The 17221-nt window shown below is 32.6% G+C and overlaps 1 protein-coding gene across 1 annotated transcript; it reads right to left on the bottom strand.

Moving 5' to 3' along the window:
- Nucleotides 1-10167: 10167 nt before the first annotated feature.
- LOC149893688 (uncharacterized) lies at nt 10168-14676 on the bottom strand. Its single transcript, XM_090071372.1, has 2 exons — nt 14528-14676; nt 10168-10648 (listed from the first exon to the last, which is right to left on the bottom strand). The coding sequence occupies exons 1-2, from the start codon at nt 14547-14549 to the stop codon at nt 10284-10286; spliced, it is 387 nt and encodes a 128-aa protein (XP_089927498.1). The 5' UTR covers nt 14550-14676; the 3' UTR covers nt 10168-10283.
- Between the last annotated feature and the right edge of the window lie 2545 nt (nt 14677-17221).

Raw genomic sequence — 17221 nt, 5'->3', positions numbered from 1 at the left:
TTGAAAGAGTTCTTTTTCGATATCTTTTTTGTTTCTTGTCCTTTGTTCTCGTTTAAACCAACAGTTTATCATTTTGAAGCTTTTTTCTCTAATAAATCTGTGATCAATATCGATACAGTCGAGTTCGTCTTCGTCTATGTTTAACAGTCTTCCTAATCTTTTCCAATCGCTCGCGACTTGATTCGCAGTTTGTTCAAACTTTAATCTTCTTACCTGTCTCTTTTCTTCGTCATCCACTTCTGTTTTTGTTATTTTTCTTTTTTTTTCCATCTTAAAATGGAAAAAGAAGAATCGTTAACAAAAAAAATAATCACAATAAAAAAAACATTTACACATCCTAATCTTTAATTTTCAACAAATTGCAAATAAAAACGTCCAATTTCTCATCCCAATCTCCGTATTCTTCAATATTGCAACGCGTGCACGTGTCGTATTCAAATTCATGCGATTGAATCGTTTCGCTTTCATAAAACATATCTTCGTACATTTCTTGAATGCGGTCTTCGATTAGCTTCATTTCGGAGTTGAGTTTTTCTTTCGCCTTCGCAAAGGTTTCCGCGTGTAAATCGATTTGTCAGTTGAACGATGTCATCACCGCTTTCGTGAACATCATTTTGGGGTTTCGATAGTCTGAGAGGGTCACCTCGCTATCTAGAGTGAAGTGTTGTTTAAGCGGGTCGCTTTCATCGAAATAACAAACTTTTATTATACGAACGAAAGATACGGCGTTCGATGTCGAAAAATGAGGGGTTGTTGATTGCAGCGCCACAAAAAGTTCGATGCGATCGAACAATTTTGTTTTCCAAATTTCCAAATTGTCGTTCAATCCGATATTGATCCAGAAATACGATGTCGTTGATTCGACGTTTCCCTCTTTGTTCAAGTCTTCCAAAGTCACACGCGTTATAGAGTGAGGAGTGTTTCGCAAATCAAAAAAATATCGAAAACGCGAATGATCGATTTCATGAAACGGTTCTTTCGCAAACGATCCGTTGTTCATGTTATACATTTCGTCAAACATTTCTTCGTACATATCTCTCAGTCGTTCTTCGATTTTTTCGTAATCGGTTTTGAGTTTGTCGTGCACATCGTCGAACGTTTGTTCGCGCAAATCTATTTGCTTCTCAAACGAGGTCATCAAAGCCTTGACCAGAGCAAGGCCGGGGTATTTGTAATCGAATTCGTTGAGTTTTCGATCTAAAGTAACGAGTTCTTTAACGCCGTGAATGTAACGAACTTTTATTTTACGAACAAACAAAGGGTTGTCTGATGGAGGCAAGTCGTATTGATACAAGTTTTCTCTCCAATCTTTTTCTTTCCAATCAATGTCAACCAGAAACAATGTTTTGTTGCGTTGATATTTTTCATCTTCGTCTACTTCGTCTACTTCGTATACATCGTACACTTCCAAACAAGTAGAAAATGAATCGAGCATTTTTTTTTTTTTTTTTAATATTAATATGCAATATCTAAAAAAAAAAACGCAATTTTTTTTTTAAAAAATATTTTTTTTAATTAATAAAAATATTTTTTTTTTACAATGTTACATCGACGACGGCAATTTGTTCCGCTTCTGGATAAAAAGGAGTGAACAACTTTCTCAATCTTTCGGTGTTATCGATGCAAAATTCCATCGCGCTGACTTCCTGAAAGATAAATTCGCGGTTCATTATTTTTTTGGCCATCCTAGGATTTTCACCGTGTTCGCGTTCTCAAACTCCGTTTTGAAAATTTACGCATTCGTTGATGATTTTCATCATGGTTTCGGCGTTCGAGGTATCAACGAGTTGCCAGCAAAAGAGATCCATTTCTTCGCGAACCTCGTACGATCTTTCTTTGTTGGTGTTCAAAATCATGGTTCGTTTGACAGAAGGATCGTCGTTGCAAAACTTTTTCTCCGCTCTGTAAAAGGGCAAGTGGTTTTCGACGGTTTTTTTAAAATCAATCAGCGAATACGAAGGCATACCGTTTTTGATGGTCGTCCATCGTCGATCGGCTTTCAAAGGCAAGTTCACTCTGACGGGTTTGCTGTAAAAAGTGGGATCGACGGTCGTGAACACTTTGTTCAAAGTGAGAGTGTCTAATTGAAAAAGGGGAACCACGTGAGTTTGAACGTAATCTCCTCCGTTGACTGAATCGTTGACGACCTTGTCCACGTTTGAAATCATGTAGCAAGTGGCTTCGGATAAGTTAGAATAACCGAATTTCTTCGACATTTTTTTTTGTTTTTTGTTTCAAGTTTGTTTCTTCTCGGTGAGTTGCTTCTTCTTGTTCGATTTGGTTTTGAATGATTTCGATCTAAAAAAGCAACGCTTTTATACTATTGAATTGTTTAAACAGTTGTTTAAACAAACGGATGCGTTTACAATAAAAAACGGTGCTATTTTTAAACTCCGAATAGATAAAAGTTCAAAGTATAAACCAATATTATTTCGTTACTTTAACAATTGCACAGCTGAATAGTAAACGTCAGATATACGTCATATATCGCCAAGACAACAGGATTTACATCATAAGACAGGTGAATCAACAACTAAAGCGTATAAAAAAAATCGCTCGTAAAGAAAAAAATATTCGTAAAGAGGAAAAAAAAAATGGAAGAGAAAGGTTTTTCGAAAAAAAAAAAAAGAACAAGAAGAACAAGAAGAAGAAGAAGAAGAAGAAGAAGAAGAAGAAGAAGAAGAAACGTTTTTCATGAAAAACATGGATGTCAAAAGAAACGTTTCTTTAACAGGAAGCGCTGGTTGCGGCAAAAGCTACATGATTCGAAAATGTTATCGATATTTAAAATCGATCAGAACGGAATGTCGCATGACAGCGACCACGGGAATAGCAGCTAGTTTGTTTGAAGACGGAACGACGCTACATTTGTTTGGCGGAATAGGAATCGGAAGCGGTTCCAAAAGATGAGCGAAATCGTGAAAGAGACGTGGAGAAAGCTGGAAGTGTTGTTCGTAGACAAAATAAGCATGTTAGATGGGAGCTATTTGGACGCTCTCAATCGAACCGTGAAAACGGCAAGAGGAAACGAGCGTCCGTTTGGCGGTGTGCAGGTGATCATGAGCGGCGATTTTTCGCAAATATCGCTGGTGAGCGGAAAGTATTGCTTCGAAAGCGAAACTTGGAAAGAAATGAAGTTTGTGAAAGTGGAACTGAAAACCGCGAGACGACAAAAAGTCTAAGCGTTTGCGTACATGCTTCGCAAAATTGGCGATGCAAGTGTGAAGGGCAAAAATCTGTCGTGGCTCAATTCGCGTTACGTGGAAGATCCGCCTCGAAGCGTTCCTCGACTCTATTTCAAAAACGCCGAATGCGTCGTTCACAATCGTTTCATGTTGAGTTTGATCAAAAATGAAAAGACGCACTCGTTCACGAGCAGCGATTATAACACTCGAGGGTATTCGTTTCAACTGCCGCAAAGGTTAGAAGTGAAAGTGGGGGTGTTGGTGATGCTGGTCAAAAACCTGAACGAACGATTGCACAACGGATCGTTGGGAACGGTGACTAAAATAGACGAACGATGCATACACGTCAAATTTAATAACGAAAACCAAACGACGGTGATCGAAAAAATCGAAGAAAGACATTACGAAGGCGAAACGGTGGTTTTCAGTCGAGAAAATTACCCGCTTATTTTGGCCTACGCGATGACCGTTTACAAAGCGCAGGGTTGCACGTTTGACGAACTGGTGGTGTTTCCTTCGTTCCAATTCGCTCCGGGACAATTGTACACCGCGTTGTCTTGCGTCAGAGATATAAAAGGATTGTATTTAGGGAACGTAATTTCGTAGCCGCAACGTAACGAAAAAGTGATCGATTTTTATAAAAACTGTTAATTTTTTTTTTTTTATTTGTTGTTTTTTTAAAAAAAAGAAACTTTTTTTTTTCAGAGTTAAGTATTGAAAAAAAAGCACATGAGAATCAAAAGAAAAGAGTTTGAAAATCGCGACGTGTTAAACAGGTTCGTGTACGAATCGAAAAACGTTTTCGAGGAAAGAGAAATAGTCAACGAAGCCGCTGTCGTTGAAGCGTCGAAAACGTACGCTTCGATCGAGAAAAAAATCTCGCATTTCGTAAAAACGTTTTACGAAAACACTTTTTTCGAAACGAATCGATTGTCGTGTTTTAACAAAACGCACTACGTCGAGTACAACGTTAAAATGGCTTATTGCTTGGGCGTCGAATACGACGCGGACGACGAATATTATCAGATTCGTATGCAAGAATACAAGAGTCCCGTGTATTAGGTGAACGTGTTGTCCTACGCGATTTCGCTGAAAATTCATCAAAAAAGAGTTTCGGAAAAAAGCGCCGTCTCGATGGGAATGAAAAAAACCGGTTGGAGTTTGCTGTGCTTGCTTCGTTTCGAAGCCGTGTCGTACGTTCGTCAACAACCCGACAGCAAAGAGATGAAAGTGATGAAACATCTAACGACGATCGGCGGACGAACGAAAAGAGCCAGCGAAATGACCGAAGAAGAGCTGAAAATCAAAAGGGAAAAAGACAACGAGAGAAAGCGAAAAACAGACAGACGCTGAAGATCTTTCTGAGACAAGAAGAAGAAAACCGTTGCACGCACCGAAGCACATTGCACGCTTGCTCCATGCTGACGCTGCAGCACTGCTTTTATTACGAAAAATCGCAAGCCCGTTTGCAAAAAATGCAGCAGTGCGAGAAGTGTTCTCTATTTTTTACTCATCTGAACAATCACTCGCCTTCGTGCGAAGGTTTTTACGCCAAGACGCAGTTCGCTTTTTCCAAACACGGTTATTACGGGGAAAACGATTCCTGTTTGGGCGGCAGTCGAATCGCTCCGCCGTTTTTCATGACGTTCGACACCGAAACCGAACTGGTGAAAAGCGCGCGTAAAATAACGACGCCGACCACGCGAGAGTTGGGCTCTCAAAAGTACTTTTGTCATACGTTCTCTCTGTTTTGCACTCACCGAAAACACCGAAGAGAGCATGTCCTGTTGTCCGTTGAGCAAACTGCCTGTCGAGATGAACCATCCTTGGCTGAGAGCCGAACGTCGAGCCGCGTACGAAGAGTGTCTTTACAAAAAGGGCAGCGACTTCCGATCTGAGGTGCTTCGACATGCTGACGATCGCCAAGAGCGTGCAACGATACATGCTCGACGTTTTGAAACTGCTCCACACCGAGCTGAGAATAACGCCCGAAGAACGACGGTCGTTGCGGAACGACGGAAAGCTCAACAAGCGGTGCACTGAGTGTCGACAAGAGTTGGACTGGGACGTGCGTCGAAAGAAATCGCCGCTGTTTGCTGTTTCCGGGGTGGCGGTGGCGGCATGGTGCCGGCAGGCACCACCTCCGAGTCGCGAAGCGACTCGGAGGTGGAAGAGAAAGACGTGGACGAAAACCTCCACCGTATCAAGCGAAAACCTCCAAGCGTATCAAGCGAACGTGTTGAGTAATCCCCTTGTTGATAAGTTTTTACTCCATTTTAACGATTCCCTATGCGAAATATTATTCCCTAAGCGAAATAATTTAATTGATTTAATAAATCTATTAAATTGATCAATTAAACGTTGTTTAACTATTTTTTAAACACGATTTAGCGCTGTTTCTAGTGAAACATTGAATTCAACATTTTAGCCAAAACTGAAAGTACCAAAGTTTCAGTTTAGCAAGCCCGAAATCTTATTTTGGGCACCAAATTAATGCCAAAATAGCATGAAATAAATTAATAATATTTTACAATTAGTATGTAACATAATTGAATAAAAAGTAGAACATGCGTAGACGTTTTAATATTTGACGTTTACTTAAAGTATGATTAATGAAAAATAATTTGAATCAGTTATGTAACGTGGTTTCAATCTAAATTACTATAATTGTTTCAATTAACAACTTATTATGCCCTCAAAAAAAAATAAAGCACCATTATAATTTTCTTTGAAATTGAACTGCGCGAAAGCGATCGTAAAAGGCGCGAAGTGATCAAAAATGGCGCGAAGTGATCCTAAAAGATCGTAAAACTGTTGTTACATAAGCTTATTTGTATTAATGGCTTTTAGCTAGAAGTTTTGAAAATAAGTTTTGAGCGGTTTATTTAAGACGGTATTTTTGTATTTTTATAAGGAATGTTTGTGAATAATGGGAGCGAGAAAATCTGTACTCGAAGTTTTTCTAGAACAGAGGTTTATTTATAGGTAAAAAATATGCGTTTAAATTACAGGTATAAATTATTTCTCCCTATGAGGAAAAATAATCTATAAATGCAACTTTGTGTTCGCTGCGAGAAAATCATCATGCTCACGAAATTAAAAACAAGTCTGTCTAAACTTAAGGTAGTTCATTTAGTAGAAAGTTTTTTTTTTGAATTTTGTCATTTCAAACATTGAAGCATAAAGTTCATTTTATATTTTTACTATTATGTGCTTAAAGTAAAAAAAAAAAAAATACAATTACTGTGGTTAATGCAATTTCTTTCTCCTTTGCAACTCTATAGCAACGCATTTACCACTACTTCTAGAAGATTTCCAGATGAAGAAAGATGATGTGAACTCTTATGCTAGTGGAAGTATTTAGCAACTTTCAAAAAAAAAAAAACGATTTTTCTTTTTTCTTTTTTTTCTTTTTTAGCGTGATTTTTTAGGTTTTCAAATTTTAATATGCTTTAAATACGAAAACGTAATTATCTTCAGTTTTATTAAAGCCTCTGCCTTCAAATTTTCACAGTATGTTTATTAAAATACCTTTAACCTTTAAATCACTTATTGGGCACGCTGCCACTTCATTATGATTACTAAAAGTAACAACTGCATAAGGCATCTGTAATGAATCAAAATTTTAAATGATAAATGAATTTTCAAAACAAACATTCATTTAATTATAATTATAAAAAATACATTGTTGCAAATGGTATAAACAACAGCAGAACTGTTGTTTATACCATTTGCAACATCCTTCGTATCTGTATCATAAATTTTATTCCTTTGAAGAGTGTTTGGGACCGCACTGGTCTGTTCAACTTACAAGCTAACTTTTCAATGTTAATAGCTTTGTTCATACCACTTCCATCCATCAATCCATTAATATCAGTAAAATCAACTTTTGGATCAACATGCTTTGGCAAAATATCATTTGCTTTTTGTATGAATTTACTCGGTCCTACTTGTTTTTCCTTTATAGATTGTGATTTTGGAGTAAGTATCTTGGCTGCAGCTTAATCAATTAGTTTTTACCAGCATCAACCGCAGCAGTCTTACCAACATCTAAAGCCTTTTTAGCAATTTTTTTAGCAGCGTCTTTACCAGCATTAACAACTGCAGATGCAATTTGTTTTGCTCCCTTGCTAGTAAATAGTCTTATGAGCATGCTTTAAATGCTATCACAGACAGCACTTCCATAAACATTCTTTCTATTAAATCCGTGTTTTATGCAAATAAACATTTTTTTATGACAACCGAATTTTTTTTTTGTAAAAATTTGTATCAAAAAGTTACACAATCCTTTTTAACTCATCATACATTAAAACAATATCATTCCTCAATCCTGTGTTACCTTAATCCTGTGTTACCTCAATCCTGTGTTACCTCAGTTCTGTGTTACCTCAATTCTGTGTTACCTCAATTCTGTGTTACCTCAATCCTGTGTTACCTCAATCCTGTGTTACCTCAATCCTGTGTTACCTCAATCCTGTGTTACCTCAATCCTGTGTTACCTCAATCCTGTGTTACCTCAATCCTGTGTTACCTCAATCCTGTGTTACCTCAATCCTGTGTTACCTCAATCCTGTGTTACCAACTTTTTTACTAGCTAACATCAAGTCAGTCTATCTAGTAATGCGTTTGGATCATTAGGTAAGAATATAGTACTCGTCATACCTTTACCAGATTTGGACTTATTCGAACTGGTTTTTAGTATATTATTCCATTTATAACTCCTATTCTCTTTTGGAGTTGGAGTACCACCTTTCTCGCTATTTCATTTTAGTACATTTGTTTTTTTCATAATCTTTGAATAATTTTTGAAATCTTTGTTGGCTTTTTCCGCATAATTAATTCCCTAAGCCTTTAAGTACCTTCATACTAAAACTAATTTACCATTACAATCTCTAATACTTAAAGTTTTGTCGGCGTCACTAGATGCTAACATTTTTAAATATAATGTTGCTAATGATCTAACTAGATAATTTTCTACTTCGGAATTGTCCATTTTAGTTGTGCCAAATACCTTTGAGCTGAAAGATTCATCACCAAAAGCAAGAGGTTTAAAATCTTGCCTGCAATAATGATTTTCATCAAAGTCTAATTTTCCACATTTGTTGTTTATTGTAAAACAGTAATAACTTTTTTAAAGTTACTAATTGGTTAATGATTGGTTTATACAGTTTGGTGAAAAAGTCTAGAGCATTCTGTTGACCTAGTTTTTCATCAACAAACATATCTTTGATGTTAAGATATGTTTGTAGATAAAAAAAACTAGGTCAACAGAGGTCGCTTCACTTTGAGATATTCTTTGACTAAATGATCTCTTATTTCGACATTTTAAAACTTTAGTAAATACATTCTATTTTCTAAAGATAATTAGTTAAAACATAAAATATGTAATGTAACACATTTTTCATGTTATTTGAAACGTAAAATTCACTCTGTTTTATATCGCTTATCTCGCGCACTTAACAGAAATTTATTCCAGTCACAACTATTTCGGAGAAAATTGTTAACAATGCTCATAGCTACTTTAACTTTGTTAATGAGTGATGTTTTTTCATCTTCATCTATCCAATGACGCTTGTTCTGTCTTATCTCTTCCCTGTCTATACTTTGTCTGTCTTATATCTTCCCTGTCAATTGAAATTATATTTTCTAGAATTTTCCGCGCAAGTATTAGTTTCTTTTTCACTAAACTAATTAAAAAGTAATATATATCTTTTACAAAGTACAGATATACACTATCGCACATAACTTTTTGGTCGAAGGCATTAATATTAACAAAAGATATAATGTACTGTAAAAATAATTTTTGAAGGCTTTATGGGTCTGTTTGGTTTTTATATAATTCAAGCAGAATTAAGACGCCTGTTTAGGATCATTATTTTGTTGGGTAAAAAAACTATTTCTAATACCAGATTTCTATATACTTTGTCAATTCACTTAGGACGATATGAAACTCTTCTTGTGAAAGAAAAGTACCACTAAATGTTTTTGAAGCATTACTAATAGTACTCAAATTTACCTCTGCTTATATTTTTATCTTTTCAGGTGTCAAGTTTTTTAATAACTTTTTTGTTAACAAACTCACCTACAATACTTAGAAAGCTTAAGCATAAACCTGTTGCCTCAATAGCTACTATCCTGCTAAAGCAACAGTGGATAATAATCCAACACTAGCAATATCTAGAAATAGCTGCGATTGTTGTGTCAGTATTGCTAATTTCATTTAAGAATTTATGATACCTCTTCATTTTTTTTAACAGATCGCTCAGATTCTAGTAAACGCTGAGTTTCAATAATCCTTTGTAATCCATATCCAGAACCATCAACATGATCGTTATCATTAACTTATTAAGGAACAGTTGGAAGTGTTGGATAAATTTTTTCAGATTCTTTACTTTCCATTTTTATTAATGAAAGAAAAAACTTTATAACGTTTTGCGTCATTGTATAAGCACCGATAAATTGTAGAAGCACCGAAAAATTTTACTAAAAAAAAATTTTACTTCTGAAAAAATTTTTCTTCTGATTTTTTTACTGTAGTTTTCTCGTATCGATAAGATGACTACAATCTCTTTTTTCAAATAAAAAACCTGGTATTTACAAAGTGTCTTCTTCTTTTATACCGTTGAGAATGCATCCTTTTCTTAAAAGGTTCAAGCAGAACCATGATACTGACTTCCAATCATGTTATATACATGCCTGTTCTGTCAAAGGTCTCTAGTTAAGTTAGAACTTATCAAACATTTTGAAGAAGCAAACGTTTACCGATAGTAAAGTGAAAGATATTTTTTTTTTCTGGAAATACATAATACACAAATCTATTACAATATATAGTTCATAAATGTGTATACTTTTATAGAGTACTGATAATTAGAATAAGATATAATAATTTATAGAATAAGATATAATAAAAACTTTTAATAAAATAAGAATATAAACATATAATAACTAATATAAAATGCAAATAATACAATATTTTTATAGAGAGTACTTATAATAAGAAATGAAATGCAAGCATTTACATATAACCAAACCATATATGCATTTATACAAATATATAAATGCATGCAAATGAAAATCAAAGTAATTCCATAACTTTATTTAATAATCATTGTAATCTAAGAACTTATCACTATCTAGTCCCAATAGGTTAAGAAAATCACATGCATGCATAAATATTCTGTGAGCTTCGTCACTTCCTTCTTTCAAATCGAAAAACTCTACCAAGTTTGAGTGTTTGCTGCATATATTAGTTGCAAGGTATGTGCATAATGCTTCATCGTCTTTCTCTAGTACTTCTTTTAACTCAGGAAACTTTGATAAGTTTTGCATTTTCATTAACTCTCTAGCGAAATCTATGTTGAGAAAACTTAACGCCACAATGGCAGGCTGTACACCATTATGAGCCGCATTTTCTAATATCTGATCCCTTTCGTCTTGATCCTCTTTTTGACTGTTAATTTCATCTGCGATTTTAATTAAAGAAAAACATTTTAAGACCTTTTTCTGTGTATCAATTACTATTTAAAAAATTTCACTTTAATTCATTACTATTAAAAAATACTCTCATAGTATGAATTAAAAAACCATAAGGCCTCAAAAACATTTGGTTTTTTCAGATGTTAGGGAGAACATTTTCATAATTATTTTAAAATGATTACTGGATTAGTAATTTGAATAAATCGTGTGAAATTATCTTTGGCCAACATGTAATCACTAAAATTTAGTTCTTGCTTTAAGAGAAAAAAGTAAGCAGTAATTCACTTTTCACATTTGACAATTTTAAAGCAGAAAAGGCTTACCGAAAAATTGCTAAATAAATCAAAAGGGTCGAAAACAAATCTGGACACTGGAAATCAAAGAGTAGTGGTCGAGTAGCCTAAATAATGGAAGTAAGTAATATCAAGCTCAGTGAAGCAATATTCGTCCATCAACCTGCATATTCGATCAACAGATACATAAACCAGGAAGTCAGGCAATTTCATGACAAGAAAAAGAAATTCACTGCAAATGATCAACAGCAGAAAATCCATAATATATGTTCCAATGGTTAACCTTTTGAAAAGCATGCAGAATGCATCTTTTTAAAGTATACAGAATTAGAAATGGCTTGCACGGCTTCACTTTTTGGATCGAAGTTAGACATTTAGTATAAATAATATATAATTGACATAGTAAAGTTGTAAACGCAGTAGGGGAAAACCTCTATGAATGGGACAGTTTTTGCAAAATGCTTTTTAAACGTAGATAAAATTGTTTAATATATATATTTAAATATGTTTGATAACCACCGACTCTTACTCAATGATATAGTAAAACAAAAAATTGGATTTGCATTTGACTATTGGTAAAAAGAGAGTTTTATTGGAGCATGAGATTTGTCCCATTCATTAAGTATGTCTCATTGAATGGGACAAACATAAAAGAATTAAAAATAAACGTATTTAATTCAATCATTTTTCAAATTAGTTTGTTAATTGTAAATGTAGTTAAATATGTAGATACATACATAAAGATCACACAAAAAATATTTTTAACTTTAAACATTTTAACTCTAAATAACTTTCAATCAAAGTAGAACTTTCTCATTTTAGAATATTATATTTAGTTATTTTTATTTAAGTAAAATATTGCAGTATAAAAGTGTGTAAATAATACCCATTACCCATGGGGATAAAAGTAAGGGACTGCAGCATCCCTCTGCTGAGCTGTAAATAATACTTTATTAAATTCATTCAATAGGTAGTACTTTGTCCCATTCAATATGCGCATCACTTTATCCAAAAATGATTGGTCTCACCAAAAACACCATTAATTAAGCTTGAATGTTTTACTCACTGTAGTACTAGAGACTGCTGTCTATTTAAGCATGGAATTTTATTCTCCATAATTTCAAAAATTGCTGCAAAATCAGAAAAAAAAAACCTTTTTAAAAATTACTTTTTAAATTCGAAAACACAATAACATCATTGTCATTACGGTCATAGAGCAATAGGATAGATGAGTCGGTCAGTTGAGTTCTTATTTCTATCACTCTTTGTTACAGGAATTTGAATATCCTTACATCGATGCTTCTATAAGAATCTGAGTTTGTTCCATTCAATAATCGTCCCATTCATTAAGGTTTTCCCCTATAGATCAGAAAGATTGAGACAGACTGAAAGTTGCTGCTGTTGATTTTAGAAAAAAGAAAAATTTATTATACTTTATCCTATATAGAAATCATACTTTGGGAAACTTTTTATTTTTACTATATTGCAAAATAAAGATGTCTTTGGCACGGTATTTGAGCACGAGGACAAACAAAACCTAAAAATTTAAACAACTTATGTCCACTTGTTGTATTATTGTATTCAGCATCAACCATACTAATGTAAATGATAAATAGGTTTTATGAAAAACATTTGTGCTGTCTTAAACTAAATCAAAATTTATAATCAGACTTTAAATTTTATCGAAAAATACTTTGTTGTTTAGAGGTGTGACTTTGTAAAATTAACAACCCCCTCGTTTCTGTTGGGGAGATCAGAGTTTTTTTTTGTTTTCTTTTTACTCTTGGCAAGTGAAACTAATTTCTAAAAAAAACTAAATTGATTAAATCATGTAAATATAATGAAAATGATGCTTTATTAGTAAAAAAAAAAAAAAATTCCAGGGGAAACTTCATCAAACCTGATTGGCTATAGGAGCTTTATAATCCTTGCTTCTATTATTTTGGCTACTGCCCTAGGATCTCTGGTGTTCAAATTAGTTCTCGACACATCGGATTATGACAGCATAGTTTCGATAAACATTTTTCTGCTTTAAAAAAAAAAAGTTGTTTTCTTTTCTAACTCTCCACTAAAATTTAGGGACAACACATTAAACATTCAGGCACACAACTAATTTTAGGTAAATAAAGATAATTTAGATAAATTAACATATTTTAGCTAAATTAAGATAATTTAGATAAATTAAAATATTTTGAGTAAATTAAGATTAGATAAACAAAGATAATTTAGATAAAATTAAGATTAGATAAAATGAGACAATTTTTATTGAACATTAAGACACACCACTAAGTTTAGGTAAATTAAGATAATTTTGATAAACTGAAACAATTTAAATAAACTAAGATAAAATAAATGAAGATAGTTTAGATAGATTTAGATAAATTTGGAGAATTCAAAAGTAAGGTATTTAAAGTTAGGTTACCATTTGCATACACTTTTTTCGTATTGCTTTTTAGTTAGAAGTTATGCGATGCAAATCATCAAAATACTATTAAAAACGTTCTGTGGGATTTACCAATCTCAGGAGATTACTTAAAGGAACTATTTTTAATGCTGATTACTTAAAGGAACTATTTTAAATGCCGTAGTGAAAATAGCATAAAATTACCCTGAAGTAATTAATTTTTTTGTAATTAAACTAATCAAAAATTAAGAAGCTTCATAAAAGTGAGTTTCCACTCACCCGTTTTAGATACGGGAAAGGGATGGGAAAATTATTCACGTGAGCATGCGCAGTTCGTAATTTAATTTTGAAAAGTAATCACTGCGCATGCTCACGTGATTACTTTTCCATCCCTTCCCCTTTCTAGTAGCTAAAATGGATGAGTAGAAACTCACCTTAAAACCTCGGTACACGCAATTGCACTTATGTACCATTACGCTCCTCCCCATTCTCTCCTTTTTTTATTGAAGATTATGAAAGATCATCCTTTAAAATGAAGAAAGTTGGTATCCATTTTTTTTTTTTTGACCAACACCAAGTAACTTTGACTTGAAAAAAATGAAAAGCTTTATAAAACGCTATCATTCGCCATTTTTTAAACGCCTTTAAGCTCTCTTACTTCAAGCACAGTTAATATACAAAATGATTTGGTTTTTACGGTCGCAGCGATTATGTTTAATATAGGATATTGGAAGTGATGATAATCAACACTTAAAAAAAAAAAAAGGTGATCATGTGACACTTTACGAGAAAATCAGACAAGAAAAAAAAAAAGTTATCCAAATATTTAGAAATTTTTTCTAGAAAATCGTTTTCAAAGCAGTAAAATAAATCAATATTTGCGCTCTTTTTTATAATTTCACCCTCTTGAAATATAGCGAGTGACGTCATTTTAATGACCAATATCTTGAATTGTTTGAAGAAAAGGTTTATAAAATTTATACTAATCATCAAAATATTATTTAAAAAACGTGTGGGATTTACCAATCTCAGATTATTTATTAGATCATTATTCTTCTACTAAAAATTCAGCTTCTGATTCAAAAGGAACTATTTTTAATGCTGAAGTGAAAATAACATAAACTTACCCTGAAGTATTATACTTTTATTAAAATAAAAGAAATACTCACTTTGATTGATATTTTCCTCCATTTATCAGTAGCCTTTAAAATATGTAAGACGCTTCTATTTTCCAAAAGAAAAAGGAGAACTTAAGTATTTGCGTTGTTTTTCATAATTTTATCCCCTTAAAATATAACAAGTAACGTCATTTTAATGACCAATAAATTATTTAAGGGAAATTTAAATTTAAATTATTTTAAAGGAAATTTTTTGTTACTTTTTAATGATTTTTTTAAAAGCCAAAAATAATGACGTCAAAGTAAAGTTATGATTTTATAAAGAACAGGTCGAAAATACCAATGTTTTAATTCTTTATATCCATTAAGAAATATTATTTTTTACATATTCAACCTATTTTTGTTAATATTTTTTATAGCAAACTACGTTAAGAAATAGTTTATCCTGATGTTTCTGCAAAGATATGTCAAAATTAATAATTTAAAGGTTGTCTTACTTTAAACACGATTTAGCGAAACCAAATTTTCTGTTCAGTAAAACCGTAACCGAGATTTGAGTGAAGCTAACACCGAAACCTAAACAGGCCGAAACTTGAAAAATTTTAATAAAAACTGATTACAAAATTCAACACCAATATTATTACGTAAGGAAGTACTGCGCGGAAGTACTTGTATTAAGCGTTATAAATGACGCTACGCAGTTTTCTTTTGTAAATGGCTTTTAACTGAAAGACTTTGTTAATATATTTTGAGCGGTTTTTTATGACGGTATTTGAGGGATTTTTGTGAATGACGAATGAGTATAAATTGAACGCAAAAGTTTTGTAAAACTGAGTTTTTATTGGGAGAAAAAATTTGCAATTGCAAATTTGCGTTCGCTGTGAGAAAATCATCATGATCACTAAATTAAAAACAATTTCTAAAACTAAACTTAAAAAATATCCGAAGTAAAACTTTTGTTCATTATGGTAATAGTGTGAAAAATAATTCGGCCGAAACCGGACATTCCTGTTAAAAACATAACAGATTTACCTCCTTCGTTTTTTTTTTTTTTTTTTTTTTGAAAACATATTTGTGACCGGAGAAGTTTATCGACGCGTGAAAAGAATGCTTTTGTCGGAGATAGCATACCTAAAATAGCGTCGTGATATTAATACTAAAATAAAAATACTTGAGGTTCTAATCTCATTAACATTGTTTAGAAAAGTTTAAAATTTATTTTGGTCGAGTCGTAATTTTGTAAAGAACTTTGTAAACAGAGGCTCGAGGAAAAATCCATGTAAATAGGAGGTACAGACGTTACTGGCCAAAAAATTGTGACAGAAATAGACGAATCAAAGTTTTTTCACATGAAATCGCGTCAATATCACAGGGTATTTGCCGTAATTGACTGTAACTCCGGGAGACGGTTCTTTGTTGAAGTACCTGATAGAACAGTCGAAACACTTCGAGCTGTATTGAAAGATGGATTTTACCTGGATCGCATATAATATCAAATGGATAAGCATCATATGCACAAAGTTGTTGTCACCAGGATAATTTCGTCAACCAAAGGCGTAATGATGTGCACGCATGAAAAAAATGCACACATTTTTTAAAACAGAAAACAACTTGCGCGCTCTTGAGCGTGCGAGTGCTCACGCTATGAATTGTCATTACCTCTAACCTATATTTTATCCCTATATTTTATATTTAACTTCATTTAAAGACTACTACTAAGCAAATTAAGTCTATTCAAATAAACTGTCCATAAATTATTTACAACAAATACAGTAGGAGCTTATAAATAAATTTAATTTTAAAATGTTCATGCTCATGAGGATATTTTCTACACGCTCCGCTTTCTTTACGTTTTATTACAGTATAGATAGTTGATTTTGGTACAAATTCTGCCATAAAATGGCCGGCAGTAAAAATTTTCACACTCAAAATATTGAAAACTTATGGAATGCGAGCGAAAAAAAAGCTTTATCGACGAAGTGTGGTAGAAGTGTAGCTTTGTTTATGAGTTATTTGCATGAGTTTTGTTTGGAGAATTTCGGTTGCAAACGAGGCTTTAATTTTTAATGAGTTCCTTAAACTTGTCATTTTAACTTATCGAGTTTGAATAAATCAAAAAAATAGTTAAAGAAAAAGATAAATTCAAAAAAATTATGATAATAATAAATAATAATAACGAAGTTTCTAAATTAGAAGTATTCAAAGAAATTAATTTTAAACCATATTTTAGTTTTTTGCACTTATTGCTAAATTACGCAATAATTATGCTCTTCTCTATTAAATACACAAAGTGGCGTTTTCACTTTGGCTCGTTTACGCACTTAAAATACCAGTCAACCTTTATTTTTATAACACCGCACGTGACTGTCCTCTGTTATTATTTTGGATTGCAAGTAAATACAAATAAATACAACAATGATTATGCATAAAGTGATTGTTATATCGACCGTTTGTAGAAATAGAAATGTAAAAACTAGATGCTGAAAAATATAACTTTTCTAGATGTGCTCATTTTCTTTTAGATGAAAATTTTAAATTACATGAAAACTTTTCTTTTCTCAACCAAAATAATAGTTATACCAAAATATAGTCATATAGTCTATATAAACAGTCATACCAAAATAATAAATATGTATAAAAAATAAATCAACCAAAACATTAGTTAAAATATAGAGAAATTCCATTATGTTCTTGTTTCCACAGTTAGTTTTATTTTAAAAATTATCAGTGAACAAAATCCAGTCA

The sequence above is a fragment of the Hydra viridissima genome, unplaced genomic scaffold, assembly GCF_058129835.1.
Source record: "Hydra viridissima isolate aposymbiotic clone 2 unplaced genomic scaffold, HvirCarnegie_v1 scaffold_1, whole genome shotgun sequence".
Lineage (NCBI taxonomy): Eukaryota > Metazoa > Cnidaria > Hydrozoa > Anthoathecata > Hydridae > Hydra > Hydra viridissima.
The sequence above is the reverse complement of the archived record's forward strand: the minus strand, read 5'-3'. Positions and strand labels throughout refer to the sequence as shown.